At 40.8% G+C, this 20,639-nt stretch overlaps 1 protein-coding gene across 9 annotated transcripts in view; it reads right to left on the minus strand.

Moving 5' to 3' along the window:
* The window catches only part of SBF1 (SET binding factor 1), a 93,647-nt gene that overhangs the window by 21,324 nt on the left and 51,684 nt on the right, over positions 1 to 20,639 (minus strand). For all 9 annotated transcript variants that reach the window (XM_061564403.1, XM_061564401.1, XM_061564407.1 and 6 more), the window contains 14 exons: positions 18,004 to 18,112; positions 17,713 to 17,826; positions 17,506 to 17,583; positions 17,039 to 17,152; positions 15,133 to 15,261; positions 14,423 to 14,521; positions 12,591 to 12,795; positions 9,600 to 9,715; positions 6,785 to 6,934; positions 6,355 to 6,423; positions 3,611 to 3,772; positions 2,218 to 2,468; positions 1,495 to 1,667; positions 665 to 738 (listed from right to left, as the gene is read on the minus strand). In XM_061564403.1, the coding sequence (XP_061420387.1) occupies positions 665 to 738; positions 1,495 to 1,667; positions 2,218 to 2,468; positions 3,611 to 3,772; positions 6,355 to 6,423; positions 6,785 to 6,934; positions 9,600 to 9,715; positions 12,591 to 12,795; positions 14,423 to 14,521; positions 15,133 to 15,261; positions 17,039 to 17,152; positions 17,506 to 17,583; positions 17,713 to 17,826; positions 18,004 to 18,112 (1,843 nt within the window). The remainder of the gene's footprint in view (positions 1 to 664; positions 739 to 1,494; positions 1,668 to 2,217; positions 2,469 to 3,610; positions 3,773 to 6,354; positions 6,424 to 6,784; positions 6,935 to 9,599; positions 9,716 to 12,590; positions 12,796 to 14,422; positions 14,522 to 15,132; positions 15,262 to 17,038; positions 17,153 to 17,505; positions 17,584 to 17,712; positions 17,827 to 18,003; positions 18,113 to 20,639) is intronic.

Raw genomic sequence — 20,639 nt, forward strand, 5'->3', positions numbered from 1 at the left:
AATGATTGAGACATCATTCCATAATTAGAGTATGTTGAGTGTACACTGTTATTAAACACATCCACTAGTTTCCATCTAGCAGCTGTTTGTGCTTTTTTGATAACATCTATAGCAATTCCACCCGCTTCGAGAGCTTTTCATTTTGTACATATTGCAAAGGGTGGTGGTTACTTCTTCAGGTGTGACATCTGCAACATCCTCCTACTCACCTGCAAAAATGATTTGTTTCCTAGGGCATATTATTTTTTTTTTTCTAAAGGCATCTGCATATAATTTCACCACTTATTATATCATCCCACCTCTAACCTGAGCAATGGTTCTATCTTAAAAACGACTACATATGATGACAAATAATCAACTTCCTTTTTGCTGCTTTCACTATCCCAAAGCTCATCATGATTTTCAACCACTTCCGCACAGTTATTTAATTGATTTTCTCACTAATTCCTCATGGCTTGACAGAGTTCTATGTAAGCTGTTTTGTGGGTTTTTTATTTCATTTCATATTTCTCATTTCCAAAAACATAGCTTTTTCCCGTTTCGGATAGCTTTTTTTGCCCCACAACGTTAGTGACATCAATTTCATAATTTAGTTTCTCAAGAGATTTAAAGCAACACAACTGAAAGAAATGGAAAAACATTTAACTTCTTGCACCAATCTCACCTTCTCAATAGGTGGCAGCCTCCTGCTCTCTCGATGGACCGACTCCAGAGTTTCAATATGAATTGCAACAGTTCCTGCAAAGAAAGCAGCACACTCTAAACCAACACGCTCTGCAAACAGCGAAAAGCACATCATGCAATGATAGTAATTTACAGTACAGAACTTTGTCAATACACTGCTAGATGATAGCCTCCCCATTTATTTTTAGTCATGGGAGTTGTTTGACCATACTTCATCATACTGGTGAATGCAGGTTGGTGCAGGGGTGATCTGGGGCTTCTCAGACATCACTCACCACTGATATCAGCAATGGCTGGGACTCCGGGATCATAGTGAAGTGCACTAACTACTGCCTCAATGCTGCTCCACCCTTACAATGATAACCGTCATCGCCCCCACTTGTCAATCATGGGGGTTATCTCATGAGATCTCACCACAATGTTATAGCGGGTTCATGACGGTGGTAAGCAGACGCGCTGGAACCTAGAAGTGCAGCACTACAACAGATTCGGCTGCACTGCCCCGCATGGTCGTATCCCATCCAAACACCATTAAGCTCAAGAGAAGAGGTGCATGGTGGGTGATTTGATCACGGTAGTAAGAGCGGTAACCGTAGTGACAACACCGTCAAATTTACCTATTTTCTATGAGAAAATGTGTGCATGTGTCATTCCTTCACATAAAAGTCCTGGTCACAAAAGCAAAGTTTGTTGGGAATAATAGCAAATTTTCTATACTTTTGAGGCACAATTAGAAAATAACACTTACTATCCCAGGAACTAAAAATCGTGTTACATAGTGTAATGCTCCACCGACAGAGGTCCCCTCACCAGGAATCATGCTGTTGAGGGCCCGTATGTGCTCCGTGGTGACCTTGCTCTCTGTGCACACTTTGTCCACGAAGCGCGTGATGAACCGCACCACCGAATTGGCGACGTCGGTGCCCTCAGAGTCTTCGAAGCCACTCTCCGTGTCGTAACTCTCCGCCACGCTGCCGGCAATACTGTTGAGATTTAAATGAAAGCGGGGTGGTGGGGAGGGCGCAAGGCCCATTTAAGCTACAGATAACTACTTCGCAAATACTCTTCTAAAGCAAAGTTCTGTCAAGTAAGGTAGGATTCAGAAAATCTACATTTTATAAGAGAGACAACAGATGTGGTCATACCAAGGCAGATTTCCAAAGAATATAGTTGGATCGGTGACTACCATCTGGAAATTATGTCACATGTCCAAAACGCCAAAAAAATACGTGATGAATGTATTTTGGTATATTTTTTTACATTTGTCTTTTTGTAAATACCGTATGAATTGGCCATACACATCAAGCTAAAATGTTGTTTCTTGAAATTTCAGCAAAGGGATTTGTATGACTCTCTCGTATCATGTCTGGGCACATGTTCTTTTTACATTAACACAGCCAGATGACTTTTGACTCCGAACACAGTATATTGGCACTGAAATCCCAACTCCCACAATCTCAAGAGCACAGTTTGATTCAAATACCACATTCCATGCACAGTGTTTTTATCAATATGAACACTTGTAAACTGTACCTATTGGTCAGGAAACTATTGGAGACGCTCTCCCCATCGCCCAGGCCTGGCTTGAGAAGTAGACGGTTTTTGCTGGAGTCAAGAGGCACCAATAGGTAGACCATTCGGTTGGCGTAGTGGATGGCCTGGCTGTACACGATTCCCTCTTCGCTGGATATCAGGTCTTGCCGCTTCTCCTCCTCGAGCGTTGGCCACAGCCGCAACTGCTCTGCCGCTATCTCCATCGGGGTTTTGTCAGGAACCCCTGATGTCTAAAAGCCATGAATCAAGGCAAAAACGACAGACACAGCGTGACCCTTTGTAAAAAAAAACACACACAACAAGTATGGTGTCTGTCTGTGGACAGCGCATGTTGGATTTTTTTTTTGCCATGAATTTAACCTCAAATTAAAATATTTAAGGACGTAGGAAATACATTTATATTTGATAACATAAATCAAGAAATACAGTAGGCTTACTTATTACTTTTGTATGTATTTAGCAAAAAACTGCCTTGTTTGACTCTGAAACAGGAAATATCAACGACAGCAGAGGCAGGCCAAGATCTGGGGAGTAAGAGATTTATTAAAAAGCGACATTCCCTTGTTTTAACCATCATCACTCATTGTTGTGCTGCAATGCAAGCGGGGGTTTATCCCTCCACACCAGGGGGTAGGCTAACCCTATGGAAAAGCAAGATAGCGGACTACAGAGGGACGTAAACATGAAAGTACAACGCATCTATCGGGAATAAAGGAATGATAGCATTGAGAGGGAGGACAGAAGTTTTTTAAGCACGTAACCATCTGCCTTGTGTCAAAGTGCTGAGCCAAAATATAAGACGTTCCGCTGGAAATTAAGACTTTTTTTCATAAAAGAATGGAACAGTAAGTATAGTACTCGTACAATAAAAACAGTAAAGAATGACTACAACTTCCACGAAGCCCATACATATTGTCAATGTTCAAGCGTAAGAGGTTTTGCCAGTATCGACTAGAAGCGGATTGGAATTTGAATCCTATGGAGACAAGGGGCTGCAGTGTGCAGCTTACTATTTCCAGTGACATTGAAAAAAAAAGAGATTATTTGAACACTAAAAAGACATCAAGACTCATTTTATGTTAGGGATAGGCAAGAACAAAGAGTTGATTGGTCAATGAAGACAGCAAATAATTTGAGCAATTTTAATTTATCTTAATGCCTGTGTAGATTTGCAGTTTCTTGTCAACTTGATTAATGCACTATTTTATTTGGCAAAACAATTTCTAGTGCTAGCCAAAACAAACATATTTGCACAATACAGGATTCCCTTCTTTTTCTGTCACCTTTTTTTGGTCCAGCCTCAGGTCACAATTTCCACGAGTTTATAAAAGGAGCACAAAGAATGTTTTAAAGTGAAGCCTCTCTCACTCACCTGCCGGTGCACAGGACTGCCGTCATTCATGGAGAGATACAGAGACTGGATGTGCTTCTGCACATCGTCGTAAAAGGTGGCCTCCCAGAACTGTTGGCTGGTCCAAACGGGATGCTCCTGAACGCACGTGTACGCAAACTGTGTAACGCCTTGACAGAGTTTCTGATGAGAAAAGAGAAGCCATGCGCATGGTGGTGAGAGTTAGTCCCAACAAAAACACTACACTAATGCACCTCAGCTTGTCCCCGAAGCTTGTCCAATATTATAATGCACATAATAAAATAAACTCAAGATTCTTTTGAAAAGAATGTACAATATACACACGTATGTTAATAATTAGTTAAGTAAATTATTTTCACAAATTATACATTTCATTGCCAGCAGATGGCAGGCTAGGATGATACAAAATGTGTGTTTTCCTTTTTCCATTTTCCTATGCCATAAAAGACAAACAGGTGAATTGTTCTTGAGGGTGCAGCATTGTAGTTGTTTGTTCCTTGGGTGGAAAATGTACAATGGGAACACTTCCAAAATGAGAAACTTATTATCAAAATCACTGCGAGCAATCCATCACGCTGCTGTACTACCATGACCTTCCTGCCACGTTTTTACCTAAGGTATTTTGGCCACAACGCCAACATTCATATTTTGAATTCAACCGTTTGTCATAAGGAAAAATGACCAAAGTCAAGTTATTCTCCATAAACACATCACAGATGTTGCAACATCAACCACGGTGCTGATATTGGCTTGTATGTATTCTGTTTGGTTAACCATGCTCAATTAAGTCTGCCTGTATGTCAACAGCATTTAGATTTTTTTTTTTACTTTTAATGTCATTAGTTTCCACTGGCTGGGAATGCAGGCCTGTGCTTTATAGCTCATATAAACCGAAGTGTTCAAGAAAATCCCTATACAAGACTGAAACCATGAAGAAGCCAACAAGTATTGTTTGATGCATTGGCGTGTCAAGGCCGCAGCGCGCAGCTGGCTGGAATGTGACGCGCGCTTTGTTCTGTTACGATGCTGTGACGTGCACACACACAACCTAATGAACCTGGGATATTGTTTTTCAGTTCAAATCGGATGAAGAGACTGGAACAACACATTTGTCATGATACCTTGGCTGCCACAAACAGAGTTAATTGAGACAATGAGGTTCAAAATACTCTCGCGGTAAATGTATTCCACACTGATTATATCGACGCTCAGAGTCTGGCAGAGGAGTATGTATTTTCCATCTACTCAAAATACACTGCATCTATGGCCTGTGCACAACAGTCTTGTTGTCCCCGACTGCTTGCCCTTGTGACAACCCAAACTAAATGAATTACGTGCAGTGTTTATATTTATATGATGAGCAGATTTACGTAATGACAGTCAACGCAACTGTAATAAAATATGGCTTTTTTCACCAGGCCAGTGTTTTTAGCTTATTTTCCCAAAGCTAGCTAAACGGAGTAAAGTTGACTGAACTACAGTCATACAAGTTTTAACATGCACCCCGTAAACTCTGATATCACACTGGAAAAAAGTGTGCAAAAGCATTTAGTTGTAATTGAACCCAAGCTCTCGTTCTTACCACATATCTCAACGCAATAGAAACTCTAAACTGCATCTCCACAAAATCTCCAGCATTAGCAACTTCCTTACCATAGCTGGTGCTGAGACCCTTATCCCATGCCATCATTGCATCGCGACTCGACTATTGTGTAACTCTCTCCTTTCTGACCTGCTAAGATGTATCACAAGGTTCCAAAAATCCATGATCTTCAAACTCAAGATGACCAAAAATGTGACCACATCGCCCGGCTGCTCAAATAGCTCAACTGGCTCTCAGTGCAATGCTAGTTCAATTTAAATATCAATCATGGTCTTCAAGATCTTCCATGGACGTGCCCATGCCTACATCTCCCCTCTCGTATCACTCTATCACACTCTCACGCGCTCTCTTGCTCCAATAACCGAGACTTTCTGTAAAAGCCCTCACTTAACCCTTTGCTCAATAGGCCATATATTCACCTATACTGACCCCCCCGCCCACCCCCCCCCCCCCCCCAAAGTCTAGAACTCCCTTCACTCCCTGTCAACTCACTCCCCATATTCAAGTCTGGGCTTGGGACTGCTTATGACTGACTGTCTCTCTATATAAAATAAGTAAATAAGTACGTCCCAATATTCTGCACAGTATATTGAGATGAGGGTCGCATTTAGATGATATATTGATTCAAATGTTATTGTCGCACCAGTACAAGTTGGGAATTTAATTTTAAAAAAAAATGTAAATAGGTGACCACTAAGAAAACATATATCTTATCAAAGAGGACCAGGATAATAACAGGGGACTTTTATTGAATTGAGTTCCAGGTTCATCATTCCAATGTGAAATTTGATAACAGGTGACATTTCATGATTAAATCTTTAGTAATACCACACAACAGTACAAGGTGCCTGTGGGACCTCAAGCAGCATAAGCTGGCCACTATGCTATTTGGCGACACGTGCAAAGGCTTCACGAGTTGTTTGGCTACCAACAAAATGATGCAACAGAGGCTTTGGATGAGTAAATGTTTTCGAAATTGCATCAGCTGCCAGTATGATATTAACGTAAAGGTAGTTTTTATTTGTAAACAGACAAAAATCATGTTCTGTGATGCATTTCCTCCATTCTTGTCTGAGAAAAGTGTAAACTGGAACATCCTGTTCACATATGAAGCACGACATGAGGAGTGCACTCGGCTTACCCGACAGAAGGTGGTCACAAGAGGTAACAGTGCCGAAGCAACGCTGTGTTCATCCAATGTTGAGCAGTCCTGAAAGGACATACAGGCACACATTTAATACCTACTGCGTAACACTTGGCAACTGCAACACGGAGAGACAGCAAGACAGACAGATTGGCAAGAGTGGCAGAAACAAGAAACTGTGCAATACGATAAGTGCTCATTGTGATCATAATCTACGTATATGTCACGTGTCCCGTTTTAATAGCGCAATTAAAGAGCAAAAACCCAAAACAAGTGCCCGAGTAAGACGTGGAAGGGAATACTAACGTCAAGCAAAAATCCTGGCTTCGCAAACTTTACCGAGTGTGTTCGCAAACATTCCTGTGGCGCCGTTTGGCACCGGACGTAGTGGCAGAGGCTGCCATGTGCCGTGCGGGCAGGCACGTACCTGCAGAGCTGAGTTCATCATGCGGATGACGTACTCGAACTGCTGGTGGTCCAGCACAGCTCGATTTTGCTGAGCATACATGCCGAGCTCTTGCATGAGGCAGTGGCGGGCTGCACGCCCCTTGAGCGCACGCAGCACAGCTGGCAGTGTCTAACACGCAAGGCGCATGGGGATCAAGAGGAGAAGACCAGTGAATCGGCACTCAGTGTATTTTCATGTATGCGTGTTAAACTTCTTTCGCACAGTACGTAGCCAAACCGTGCTAATCAGAGGTGCGGGGGAAGGACAACAAACAAAACAACAAAAAAGTTCCCAGGAAATTAGTTTTCAATCTAGATTTAAAAGTGCATAGCTCCAGTGGCTTCCTAATATCGGAAACAAGAGCGTTCCAGACTGCTGCAGAAGTGCAACTGACAGTGCGCGATGCAATGACCGTATTTGTTCGAAGGCTAGCCAAAAGGAGCTGCAAGAATGACCGGAGTTCGCGTGATGGTTTATGCCCCCTTGACGAGCCTGCGGGCTCAATGATCCTAACGGCGACCTATGCACATGTGTTAAAGGACTGGACAATGATGATGTTTTCAAAATGAGGATCGTTAGAAAAAGAGAAGATACCGCTGGCCCTCATGACAAAAGACTATTTCTCCAAAGGATTTGTATATTTCTATTTGTGGGGATTATAATGGAAAATAAATGCAGCCCAACAGCTGACTTTTTAATTGTTCAAGTTCTATGTTCACTACAGTAGAAAGATAAACATTAATTAGATTACTTCAAAGGAACCAATACAAAGAAACCCTAGGCAGACCAAATATATATTGCTGGTTATCAAGTGGGCCACTCTAGGCAAAGGCAAGAACTTTGGGTCCAAATATCACAACTTAAATCAATGTCCATTATTATGTAAGGTGTAAACCATTCCAATGTTGTACAAGTTGATAAAAACAATTACTTTAAGCAAACTCTTTGGTTCTTTTGGTAAAGTCGCATAGATAGGAAAATAAATAATAGATCACGACGGTTGGATCGCAACAATAAGCAATCGTCTTCAGGTGCGAGAGAGAAGCGTGCCGTTGTGACGAGGCATTGTATAGATCCGAGAGGTGGGAGGAGGGGGGAGGCCGTAATGGGCGAGGGGGTGGGGGTGAAATTCAAAGAGGGCTTAGGTGAGAGAGAGAGAAAAGGAAGCTTAGATATCAAACTTACTTTAAGCATATTGAATTGTTTATTATGTAAAGTCATTCAGATTTAGACTAATTGTAAAATAGAAAGTTAGTGAAGACTATAGTAAAACATAATTTCAATGCTACATTTCTCAGTTGAATGCGTTATTTGGCAGAATAAAGACGGGAATATATTTGTGCACACGATTATGCAACGTTAATAGGAATAGTATTTATGAAAAGCCCCTCCCCACCCAGCCCCTCTCTGCACGATGGACGGACACAATAATCCCCTGTGGGCTGGTGTAACCAGGAGGTTCCTACCAGTATAATGTGAGTACTAGACAACACACATTATATCAGCTTGTGCACGCTGCACTAGGCTGACTTAAAAGGATATTAGATAGGTCGCAATATATTGCTTGATCTTGTGGAATCAATTCAGCAATACAATGTTTTGCTGTTCTGAAACGATGTGTAAAAGAAGGAAATATGCACGTTGCTTTATGTAAAAGCACCATGAGTCTACATTTGTTGTGAATTTAGACAAGTTAAGCTTCCGTTTATAAACTTTGGATGATCATTGCTTCTGTTGGAATGTCAAAAATATGAAGAGCGTGAAATAAAATTTGAGACATCTTAAAACTTCACAAAATTAAGCAACTTCAATCAAACTTCTGATCCGCATTGCCTGACATGTTGAAAAAAACAACAACATATGAAATAGATTACTGTGTTCTCCAGCCAGCCCTACACAACCAAAATGTTGAGCATTGAGCATATTTGGGATACTGGAGGGAGTCTGGGCATTTTATAAGTGTACACAGTGCACCATAGCAATATGAATGTTTATCACATTTTTACATGCTATGAGTCTGCCACTATCTGGCCAAAAACAACTGCATGTCTGCCTTTCTAGCAAAACAAATTAGCGTCAAAACACAGCAGAGAAGTGGGGAAAACACAAACCACATACTGCCGGCGACTTCTGATAAACGAGCATTGATAAAAGGTTACGGACACATTCTCGCATGTCTCACCATGTAGTTGCCTAATCCTCGTACGCCCTCCTGCCCTAACAAACTATCGTCATTCAAGTGGATGAAAGTATGGCAGCAACTGATAGTGGAATGACACAGCAGTTGTGAACACATTTGAAAGTGGACACCTACAAAAAGCAACTTCCATGTACTATTTGAAGCTAAGCTCGTACAATATTACTAACTAATCACACCGAACTGCCAAGTCATTACAAGCCAGCACAGACTGCACTGCATGGATGCAGAATGCAAGAAAGTAGCCAGCAGAGCAAACAGAAAACAACAGAAAATACTCCGTACAAATTGTCACAAACTCGCATACAAGTTGTGGTGTTATATTTGTATCATGTACATTTCTTCGTATATCTTATCTGAAATGACATTTGAACTCGGGCTGCCGCCAACACTGCAATGCTAATGAGACGATGCATTACAGCTGTGTACATCCTGGCAAACTGCAATAAACATATCAGCATTTTCTAAACATACAAAAGTATGTTTTAGGAATGCTGACCATTTTACATAACACAAATTGCACATGCATTAAGAGACCGGGATAATATTACAGCTGATGCTGGATGCAAGCGATATCAATACAAACTTTCAAAGCACCTTTTTTGCGTCGAGGAGTTTGTTTTCAAAGATGAAAGTGACGCAGTTTCTAACCACCTCCAGGCGCCGAGCACTGTTGGCCAATGCGTGGGTAGCAGGCCCATAGTCCATGGACACTGCAAGACAAAGTCGAAGGTTTATGATTTAGGCAGCAATATATGGAGAAATTCGTGACATTCCATCCTGATTTTTTTTTTCCAGCGAATCCATGCCTGGTATGACCAATATAAGCGTTTTTGCTCCATTAACAGCGGGTGTTAATGTAGCCTTAGTTATAGGTTCATATATGAGTGTGCACGAATGAGAATTGGTGTACGTGTGAATGTTTGTAGAGGGCATCAGATCCAAATCACCCGAGGTTTGATTCCTGCCCGTGCACACCATTTAAAAATTGTATCTGAACCAGGACTGGGTCACCCCTAGGCTTACTTGGCCCACAATGAGTGTCTGTTGTCATGTGTTAAAATTAGCAACGATGAAACAAAGGTCAGCCTCTGTGATTCCGACAACGAAATTCCCTCATGTGCCACCACAGCCTACACAGGTAATTGTCTATACACATGCTGTTAACATGAAGAATGGTATACTCATGCCAACAACGCAACTAAACTGTTAACATCCACAAAAAGCACAAATACTTGTTAATGATATCCCTGAGACGGGTCAATGGCGCCATTACTTCAACGAGACGAACTTTGAACTTAGATGCAATTGCATTAGCTCTAGCCCATGCAGTTAATATTCATCTATCCCACATAGCCAAACAGGGGGAGTTTACTGGCCTATCTGGACATTTTTCGCTACAAATATCAGCTTTAGAGTGACATGACACACACACACACTTGTGAAAAAGTCTAAATTGTAAATATGCTCGATTACATATTCTTTGTTCTATTACACATTATTACATATTATTTGGGTCTTTCGGAAAGACCCAAAGAATATGAATTACTGCAGTCACGAAAGCTTTAAGTCAAGCTTGATGCTCTATTACAACTTTAAATTACACTTCTTTATAATAATTTTAAAACATCTATAAATGTACTGTGTCACTTTGCATGGACTAACAGCATGATAAACATAACATGTGTATTGCCTTTGTATTGAACATAAATATGGCAAGAGACTGAAATCATCAAGCACAAATACAACTGGCAATTTTAAATTTGAATTCGATGCCAATGACATAACTACCATTCTTACGACCAACAATAATGTTAAGAAAAAGGCTCAAAGGGGAAAACTGAAAACAAATGGTTGAAGGGGCGGCAGGCGGGATTGTTATAAACATGGGGTTTAATATGCAGCACTATTGTGGGATAACCCAAAACAGACCAGTTTAGAGGAAACTAAGCCACACGATGACATCCACACACAATGGAGACATGCTAGGGCCGTCTGCACGCGCGATTCTCCAAACACGACTGGGCGTTAAGAAAATATGCCCCGCTGAAGCTGGTGCCAATGATGAGTAGCCAATGGCTTTCTGCCAGCAGAGCCTCATCTCCATGATCTCCTCTATTACACCGCATACCAAATGCACCCTCTCCACTGTAGCAAGGACCATTTACAGATTGCCAAGGCAATAATAGCTGTTAAAGCTGCAGGATTAAGCTAAGGCAGTTCCTGGCACTTCCACAAGCCTTCAGTATACACTGAGGAATGTGACTTTTTCTCATATACATATAAAAATCTTACAGCCATTTGGCAATCCACTGATGGATGCAGGCCACGTCGTGTTAGTAAATAATAGCTGTTTGACCATACTTCACCATGCTGATCAGTGAAGGTTGGTGAAAGAAGTTGGGGGGGAGAGGGGACCCAGGATCATTACAACCTTGGGAAAAATTTCGATTTAAAGCTTTCGTGACTGCAGGGATTCATCATCTTGGTTCTTTCGGTAAAGTCACGTAGAAGGGAAATTTAAAAAAATATATTCTCTTATATTATTTTATTATGTTTTATTTTTATTACTTTATTATTTCCCTTCTACGTGACTTTACCGAAAGAACCAAGAAGATGAACCTTGGGAAAGTGTTGCAAATTTTTGTCCATTTGGATCATTTGTTCACATCACTGGATTCATTGCAAGAGTTTTAATTAATTTACTTTTGATTAATTTCCAAAATAAAAATAAGGTAAAATTATCACAAGATATGTTATAACTTATACATGATTAAGTTCCTCGAGATTCGTCTGACCATGTAAAGGCTGGCAGTGTTTTGCCAAATGCTGGCATGCTCCTCAACATCAGGATAAGTTCAGGCCAAAACGCAACAGTTATTTCTGTTACCATGTTACTCTTGGCACACTCACAAACGAGTTCATTTCAGTGGCTAACATTTGCCAAAAAATCTCCCAATCAAATCCAATCCACCTTGCTGAAATCACAATGTATACGGCCCAGACACTGGAGCACACTGCCATGCAGGGATGTCAAATATTTTTGGTGGCACAATATCGGCGTCAAAGTGTATATGTCGTTAAAAATTCAACGCAGGCACCACTCGACACATCTCGCCAAACTCCACTATATTATTTCCACGATTCTGACAACTGATGTCACGTTTGGACGCAACGTTCTTCTCAATGCTGGCACGGGGTCCATTGTAGTCTAGTGGCAACCGAAAGCATCTGCACTCAATCTGTGGAGAGGCTCAGGGACACACCGGCTATACCATGTGCAGATATTCCATCACAGCCGTGAGGATCGAGGGCCACGTTCGACTGCAAGGAACGGTTCTCGTTGTGAGACACGCTGCAGAAACATCTCTGGAGGAAACTCCACTGCCAAGTTTCACTAATTAATCTATCCGTGCAACATGGAATGGCCGTTGTTTGAGATGTCGATCCTGGAGCACAACATGTACCTGTACCAGCGCACACAACAGAACATTTAAGCAATTAAATAAACAAGGTCCAAGACGACTGTCAGCTGACCAGCGGTGCATGTCCAGATTTTTCCATCAGCCCCACGCCACGCTCACTCACCGATGGCGTCTCCGGCTGGGACGTTGCACAGTTTCTCTGGCCGCACGACAATCTGTGTTCCAGCCAGCCGAGCCAGCCCTTCCTCCATCAGTTTCTCCACCACGTGCTCAGCTATGAGCGGGTAGGGCCTTTGCTGCGGCATGGACAGAGCGTTGTCCGACGGCCGGTACACGCGCTGCACGGGGGTCAGTGCGCTGGGGTTCTCCTGCGAGCGAGCAACACACACAGACGTGAATACACCTCATACACACAAAAGCATGTGCATGGCATGCACACCAACGCGTGTGCGTGTGAATGGTATGGTCGACGCCACTTACATTTAATTATAAAACCTATACTCAGCATGTATGGTATAAGCTGAATATAAGAACACCCTTTGAAAGTAAGGCCAGCTGTGCTTATATCAGGCATGTGATTATATCAGAATTTCCCTTCCCCCCCCACCCCCTCAACTGTATGCATGTGTTGCTTCTAATCGAACAGTGATATTAGGTGTGCTTATATCCAGAATATATTCTATTTAAACTGCATAAAATGCAGAGCAATTTCAGGTCATCAAATGAAAGCACATATATTACAAAAGTGGGCCAACAAGGAATTTCATTTGCTTAATGCGCAAACTCATGATTGATGATTAAAACTATAAAACCATCTGAAAATCGAAAAATCTGTGTTTGTTTTCTTGATTCCACAAGATAACCTATGCAAATACATTAGGATATTTAACCTTTCACGATTAAATTAGCAAACTTAAAAAATGTGTAATCACATTTTAAAATCTATATTTCAGTAAGTGTACTCCCCAGATAAACCGCACTTGGACTATGCAGCAAAGACACTTTTGCAATTGTTGCCAACGAGTATCAGAAAACACTGTAGAGGCGTGTGGAAAGAGATTTCCAATTTCCGTAATGTCAAGAATCACACTTTGGCAAAAAGCATTGTTAAGAGAAAGGAGTTTCATTATGTACTACTCAAACAGGCTTACTGTGACCTCGGCAAAAAAAAACCTGCCGTTTGAAACAATCTAAAAAGGGTAAACATAACAGCACCATAACATTACTGTGCACTTTAACACAGCGTAGCAAAATTTTAAGATGGCTTTTATTACCTTCTACGTTGTATTTGTGAGTTTTGTAACAGCGTAATTCACGCAAGATTCAACAAACCAGGCTCACTTCAATAATAAGCAGAATGGGACCATTTCACAAACGAAATTTTCAATTAACGTTGTGCACATAGTGCAAGGTCAAACAAAATTGCAAACAGTGGTAAAAGCTGCATGTATTTCGCGTGCACGTTTCATACAAGCTGAGAAGAACAATGAAACACCAGACTTGGTGCCATTCTGCAAACTGCTAAGGGTTGTTTTAAATTAAGTCGCACAATAATTGTGATTGACGGAACCTCATGTGGCATCACCATCGTCACCGAAACACATTTTAAAAAATGCACAGCCAGTAGTGCTGGCGTCGCCAGTGGAGCGTGGATTCGTCGTTTACATGAACGGGTAATTACAGGCAACTCACGAGATTCTAACAAATAGTTAACTTATGTAAAAATATCACTTCATATTCTATGGGTACAGTTCCAAGTATTCCATACCAAAGAGGAATCTAATGAAAATATTTTCACACAAGTAATATAGTTTGAGGTTATATCTGCATAAAAAAACTAAATACATTGGCAAAGTAAAAAAAATGTATAAACAGTTCTCAGCAGGCTGGCACATGGTACCGCAAAGATTCGCTCACTTTTGAGAATTTTGAAGGCTATGCAGGTGAGAACACTGACATTAAAAAGAATGTGAAAATCGTATGCTATGATATTACGTTGTCATATAGCTTCTTGGCAAGGTGGCGGATGTTTTTGTGGACCAGCTCTTGATTTCCTTCTTCACTCTTCACCCACTCCACACTTGAGGCTGCCAGCTAAAGAGAATACATCATCATTATCATTTCTAGCACCTCTCTTAAAGTGCTAGGGGAAGACTCAAACCAAAACAAAAACAACTCGTATGCTATGGATACGTAACTATGCTCTGTACGAAGGGCTGTCCAACGTCAGTTTGACGCCTTGTTTATGAAAAAGACTTTAAAATCATCCGAGTGCATCTTTACGGCAAGCTGGTACCCAAACTGTGACATCATTCCAATATGGGTTGGTATTGACGTCAATGCAGTGACAGCAGCCCACATAAAAGCAATTTCAAAGTACATTTTTTCGAATGAATGTAGTGTGTCCGACAGCTTAAGATCAACACGCTATGTGTGTACCAACGAGATAAGAGACGTTTGTTTTTTTAGCTTGCATCTTCCTTCAAGCTTTTAAAAAAAATATATGAATTTAACCATTTGTTGTCATTAAAAATCAAAGGTGAAGAACTGAAGTAAATTAAATTCTGACGAGAGGACGTCTGCCAAGGCGATGGGAGTGATGAAGACTGGCAACAACTGGGGAAGGCCTTCATCATCGAGCAGCGGATTTGGCTATGGCTGGTGATAATGATGGGGACACGCAGACAAGTAGCAGACTATGCTACCTCATCAAAGAGGTCACATGTGCGGTAGGGAGGCCCTCTCTCGGAGACGAAGCCTGCAAATGCCATGCTGTCCAGGAGTTTGGGAATGAAGTCGTTTTCCACGAGGCCTCGCTGTCCGAGAAAAGCAGCCTGCACATCAAAAAGTCAGACGCAAATTATTTAAACATCACCAAGCTCAAAGGAACCCTAAAAGTACTCTTTGAACATTGTCAAACGTCCAAATTAATATCTAACAAATCAACCTGAAGATGACGTATTGCAAAATAACTAGGACCCTCCCAAGCGCAAAAAAAATGAACATGGCACTTTGCTGCTACACATTCGAAGGAAATTATATTGTTCAATGAATGCCACATTATTCATAACCAGTACAAATGTCTTCACAATTCTGACACCAAACTGTTGAATAATGGTACGGTGAAAGCTATGGGAAAGGCGTTTTCACTATTAGGGCAAGGTTTAAGGCCCACCCCCCACTGTCACACTGGGACAGCCCATGGCATTTCCCTGTCTGGATTCCTGAGCACTCACTGCAAGTGCTTGGGATTTCCTGCCCTGACCTTCCTGCCCCAGACCTCTCACCGGCACCAGCCCACCTTGGCTAATAAATACCACAGGGGGAAAATTAATAGCAAACTCCTATTACTTTCACATTTTCACAAACCGCAGCGAGTGATATTCAGAAAGTAAAAGTATTATTTGGGGTTTTTTTTTTTATTGAAACAAGCTTATCCTGTTTTCCTAACACTCTCCAATATGTTCAGCTGATTCAGTAGAAATTGCTGAAGGTTTAAATGCCAACCTCATGGCTCACATTACATCAATTAATCTATGACTCTCTTAACCTACACCATATCTGAAATGGTGTCCAGACATCTTTAAATCTTAATCTTCTTCCATTTATGGTATACAAAAGCGGTTTGTCTTTACTCAAGAGACCTTTTAAAAAAATGAGTTATTATCCTTGGCGGACTCCTCATCAATACAGCTTGGCACGCCGGCCCGAGTGATCTCTCTAAATATGCCTACAAAGCCATCTTATGGGACTCAGATGCAAACTTCACTAAATCCCCAGAAGAATTGAGGAATGTGTAGGGGAAAGGTTCCGAAGGAAACTCAAAACTTTTTACAACCAAGGCTCCCTGCTTCACTCAACTCAATTATCCTCATCATTCTCCAAATACCAGTTTAATTTTTTTTTCTGTATACAAAAAGATGTTCGTGCTATCCCTCCAGGCGCATGTTGCTGTTTTTTCCCACTTGCAATGACTGATCCATCAGCCGGGGGCCTCACTTCAACTCAACCACGAATAAATCTACCCACAAAACACGCAATTGAGCTGTTTTTCTGTCTCGTGTTTTTTCACATAAGGCCTTCTTGCCAGAAACACATTCCAGTTTATTTTAATCGATTAGGGAAATACTTTGTCATCTACTTCTAAAATAAATCTTTCATAAATTCTGACAGTTTCAAATAGAGAAAACAAATAATAATGTACTAAGAAAACAAATACGCTAACAGATGTAAAAATGCTTCTGCTGATAATGAACTTCAGCAAAACAATGCATACATGTGATAACAAAAAAATATTAAATGAATACTACGTTTCCTTTAAAAACACTCCTAAAAGTTTAAACGAACATTTTTTTCCAAAGCATGAGCAAAACCCCATGATTATAGTTTTGTTGTATAAGACTAAAGAAGCCTAAACTCAATCACAGTGGAATCCGATCACAGTACTTTGAGGTTCAATCCCATGGAATAATAAACAACGGGAGGAGGTTTTCTGCACGGGCTGGCCAAGGAGCGCGCGCTTGTTGAGATGAGGTTGACTGCTAGGCGGGCGGGCAACCGGCAGTAATAGTGGCAGGGAGGGAGGGGAGGGAGAAGTGATGAGGGGAGGACCTTGTGGAACCGAATCACGGGCTCGGAGTGGATCCGGATCAGCTGCAGACACGAGCGGTAGCCTTGAAGGAGCTGGGCAAACAGCCGCAGCATCGCAGCACGCACCTCCTTGTCCTAAGTGTAAAGAGGTCAAAATCATTAAGAGAGATAAGATGGTGTTTTTTTCTACTTTGTCAAAAACTAAATTCCTGCCATCGAGTAATAGCTTCAATCTGGCAATGTTTTCAAAGTATAGTATAAGCCTCGGCTTCAAAGGTATCTTAATCTGCAGTGGAATGTCCAATGTTCCTATAAAAATGTAGCAGATCAATTTGAAACAGAAGTGCTTTCACTAAGCCCAAAGAAAACATTTTATTTTTGGATTTAAAACAGGAAGATTAGACCTAAGTACAAAAAAATACATGGAAGAAAAAAGTGAATGGAAATTATGGACTGGTTATTTGTCTCTGAGAAATGTGATCACTCGCCTGCATTTCAGGCTTGATGACGCTTGGGGAAGTTGGAGAAAAAGCCATATCTGCCACCTCCAAGTCTGGGTAAAGAACCTTAAAAGGTAACAAATTCATAATAAAACAAATTAAGCACATTCGCTGCAATGTTATGACATCATTAACATTTAGCATTTCCTAAGAGCTACTTTATTGAGAGCACTAATGCAATTGGCAGCTGCATACCATTGAGAGGGAAGTCTGGATGTGCTGCAGATACGGTTCAGGCAGGGCCGAGACTTGCACACACTCGGGGATCATGACCGTCCCACCATCAAGGTCGGCAATAATGACGTCCAACTGTCAGGGTCAAAGTCCGCACGTTATACGTGCAGCACTGGTAAGCGGCCGAGCACGTGCATACTCATGTACTATTCACACACTTTACAATTACATTAAAGATGCAGAACAAAAATGGCCTCGCTAAAAAAGCGAGACCACACAAAACTGTGAACAGAAGAGGTGTGCCCAACATACCAGCTCCTGGAACTCGCTGCGGAAGGTGGAGTGCACGCCAATAATGAAGGGAGTTGGGGTGCTCAGGACCTCCAGAAGGCTTCCTGGCAGGATCGGGATGTACGTGTAGCTGCAATGTTCAAACGGGAAAAGCTGATCAGCACATATCACCTTTGGTGAATCATCTCTTACCAAATTTGACGCTATTAATTGTTGTGGAACTGCGGTTATGAGCTGCACTTTTTTAGACCAAGCATGCTCAGGAGCAGACAGTTAACAATTAATTGCATTCTCAGGTCTAAAAAACGGCCAGTAAAATGGTCATGTGGTGTGTATAAACACTATAATGATACAACACAGGTTCCATTGAAAAGTGTGACATAGTGACCTTGTCCAACACAAAGTCACGAAAACTTCAAATCAAGATTGAGCATACTGCTCATAAGCCATGTTTTGTTTTTGAACTGCAACATTACAGATGGGTGCTGCAAGTTCCAAGGCTGAATGACAGTGACAATGTTTGTTCAAATTTAGAAAGTAAACACAGTACTAAACATGTCAACATGGTGTAGAATTGACGCTTTGATCAATAAGACCTTGGCCCTGGACAGATTGCATAACATCACATGGCAGATACCGAAAAGACACGTTGCTAAATAGTAAGTGCAATTTATATCGCTGACATTATAGAAGAATGTTAAGCACCTTTTCGCAGTCAGCCAAACATCCTGTTTATGTTCAAGTAGTTAAAGGTCCACATTCTCAGGCCCACTGAGGTCTGATGAATTGCCATGGATGCAGCAAGCGTATTGTCACATGATGTGCATTACCCAATTTAACTACGACAGCCAACTGCTACTAAACACCAATAACAGCTGCGTAATACTCAATCATGAACATAATTTTGTTAAATATGAATATGAAGGAGTTATAATGTTTAAGCTCACTCTGAACATTTGAACATTAGGGAATTACGTAACTAAATAAATGTATCATCAGGTGTAGTTTAATTTTAACTTAAGTCAACTACACCAATTGAAAGTGTTTACATTATGGTGGCCGCTATTAACTGAATTACACTCCACTTAAATTAGAGGCAGGTAACTCAATTAAGTTTGTAAAGCAAAATTTTGTGCATGTACGCCCGATTTATATGATCGCCGGGCATTTAAAATTAACAAATAGCTAAAATGTCGATAGTTGTACAAGCCAACATACCATCTAGATGCAGCATGTATAAAATAATGTGGTCGAGTTTGAATTTTACTCTGGATTAATTGTACTTATTTACGGTTAGAAATGTCAAACTTAGTTTGGCAGAAGTTTAACATTGGCAAGTCAAGGCTTGGCACACGTATTTTAATATAAACCAAGCGATATACATTACAACAAATAATTACATGTCCAAGTTTAGAAATTACAAACCCTATTCAAATTTTTTTAAATACTTCGTTATAAAAACAAAATAATGTATTTTTATTCAACCTCGATGTTTGTTTTGTTTAAAAAAAAATCACAAACATGCATGAAGACTCACAAACACCAAAAAAAAATGCACATGCACAAATTCATCATGAGCACTTGAACTCAATACCACTGGTATGTGTGTGCAAACAATGGTTTCATGCATCCTGTCTTCAATAACAGCGGAATCTACTTATTATGCACTCTGGTTTATTTTTTTATCTCGTCTAAATTACCCATTTTGCTTATGGCGTAGAAGAAGGTGCCGTTAAGGCACGTAACCATGGTGGCTCAACCTGTTTAGTGTCAACTCTGTTTATAGCACGCATTTTTGAGATCCCTGGGGATAAAGTGAGGCGGGTCCTCACTGAAACACACCGCTAGCTGAAGCATGTTAAGTCCTTGTTACAGAAATGAGCTAACTACTGGAATTTAAAAACATGCAGTGCATTATTTACATACGGTAAAATAAACAACAATATTACAGGTTACGTTAATTTGTTAAAGGTGATCTTCACATTCAAATGAATTGTAATTGGCTAAAAGGACTTTTCTTCTGGTAAACACACACCTGACTGTTTACCTCTGAGTTATACAATTTATAAAAACTAACATTTACAATTGTGGGTCTGTGATTAACGTACATACAGCCAAATAAGGCTTCTTTTGTCAGTGCTTGAATGACTACATGAAGTTTCACTGTCTCCAGAGGCTCAGCACAATAGTACGTGACATTCATTAGTCTCTTCCAGAATCTGATTAAAAGTATACATGTGATCTGGGAAAACATTTTCTCAACCCAACTTGCATGAGTGAAAAAGCTCCACCGAGATTGCATCAAGCACCAAAAATGCACGTTTGAGTCACACAAGGAGACGCGTTTTCGCAAAAAGCAAATTCACAGCGGCATACGAAGATGTTTTCCAAAATTTGGATGGGAGAATGTTTTTATAAAAATAGATGGAGAATGTATGAACCGTCTCAGATTTTCACATTCATTAAGTTCTTCAATAATTGGTAGTTATTTTCCATTGTTTGTTATAATCACTGTTGGCAAATCCAAGATGGTTAATATATTCTCCATGTATAAATCAACCTTTGCTTCATCATCTGTACGTTTGTCTACGTACAGTGCGAATCAAGTTCATCGTACATACTTCAAGTGCATGTCATTTCTCATATCACCATTTGGG

This window comes from Lethenteron reissneri, chromosome 33 (genome assembly GCF_015708825.2).
Source record: "Lethenteron reissneri isolate LAM-NWPU_2019-01 chromosome 33, ASM1570882v1, whole genome shotgun sequence".
NCBI classification, from domain to species: Eukaryota; Metazoa; Chordata; class Hyperoartia; order Petromyzontiformes; family Petromyzontidae; genus Lethenteron; species Lethenteron reissneri.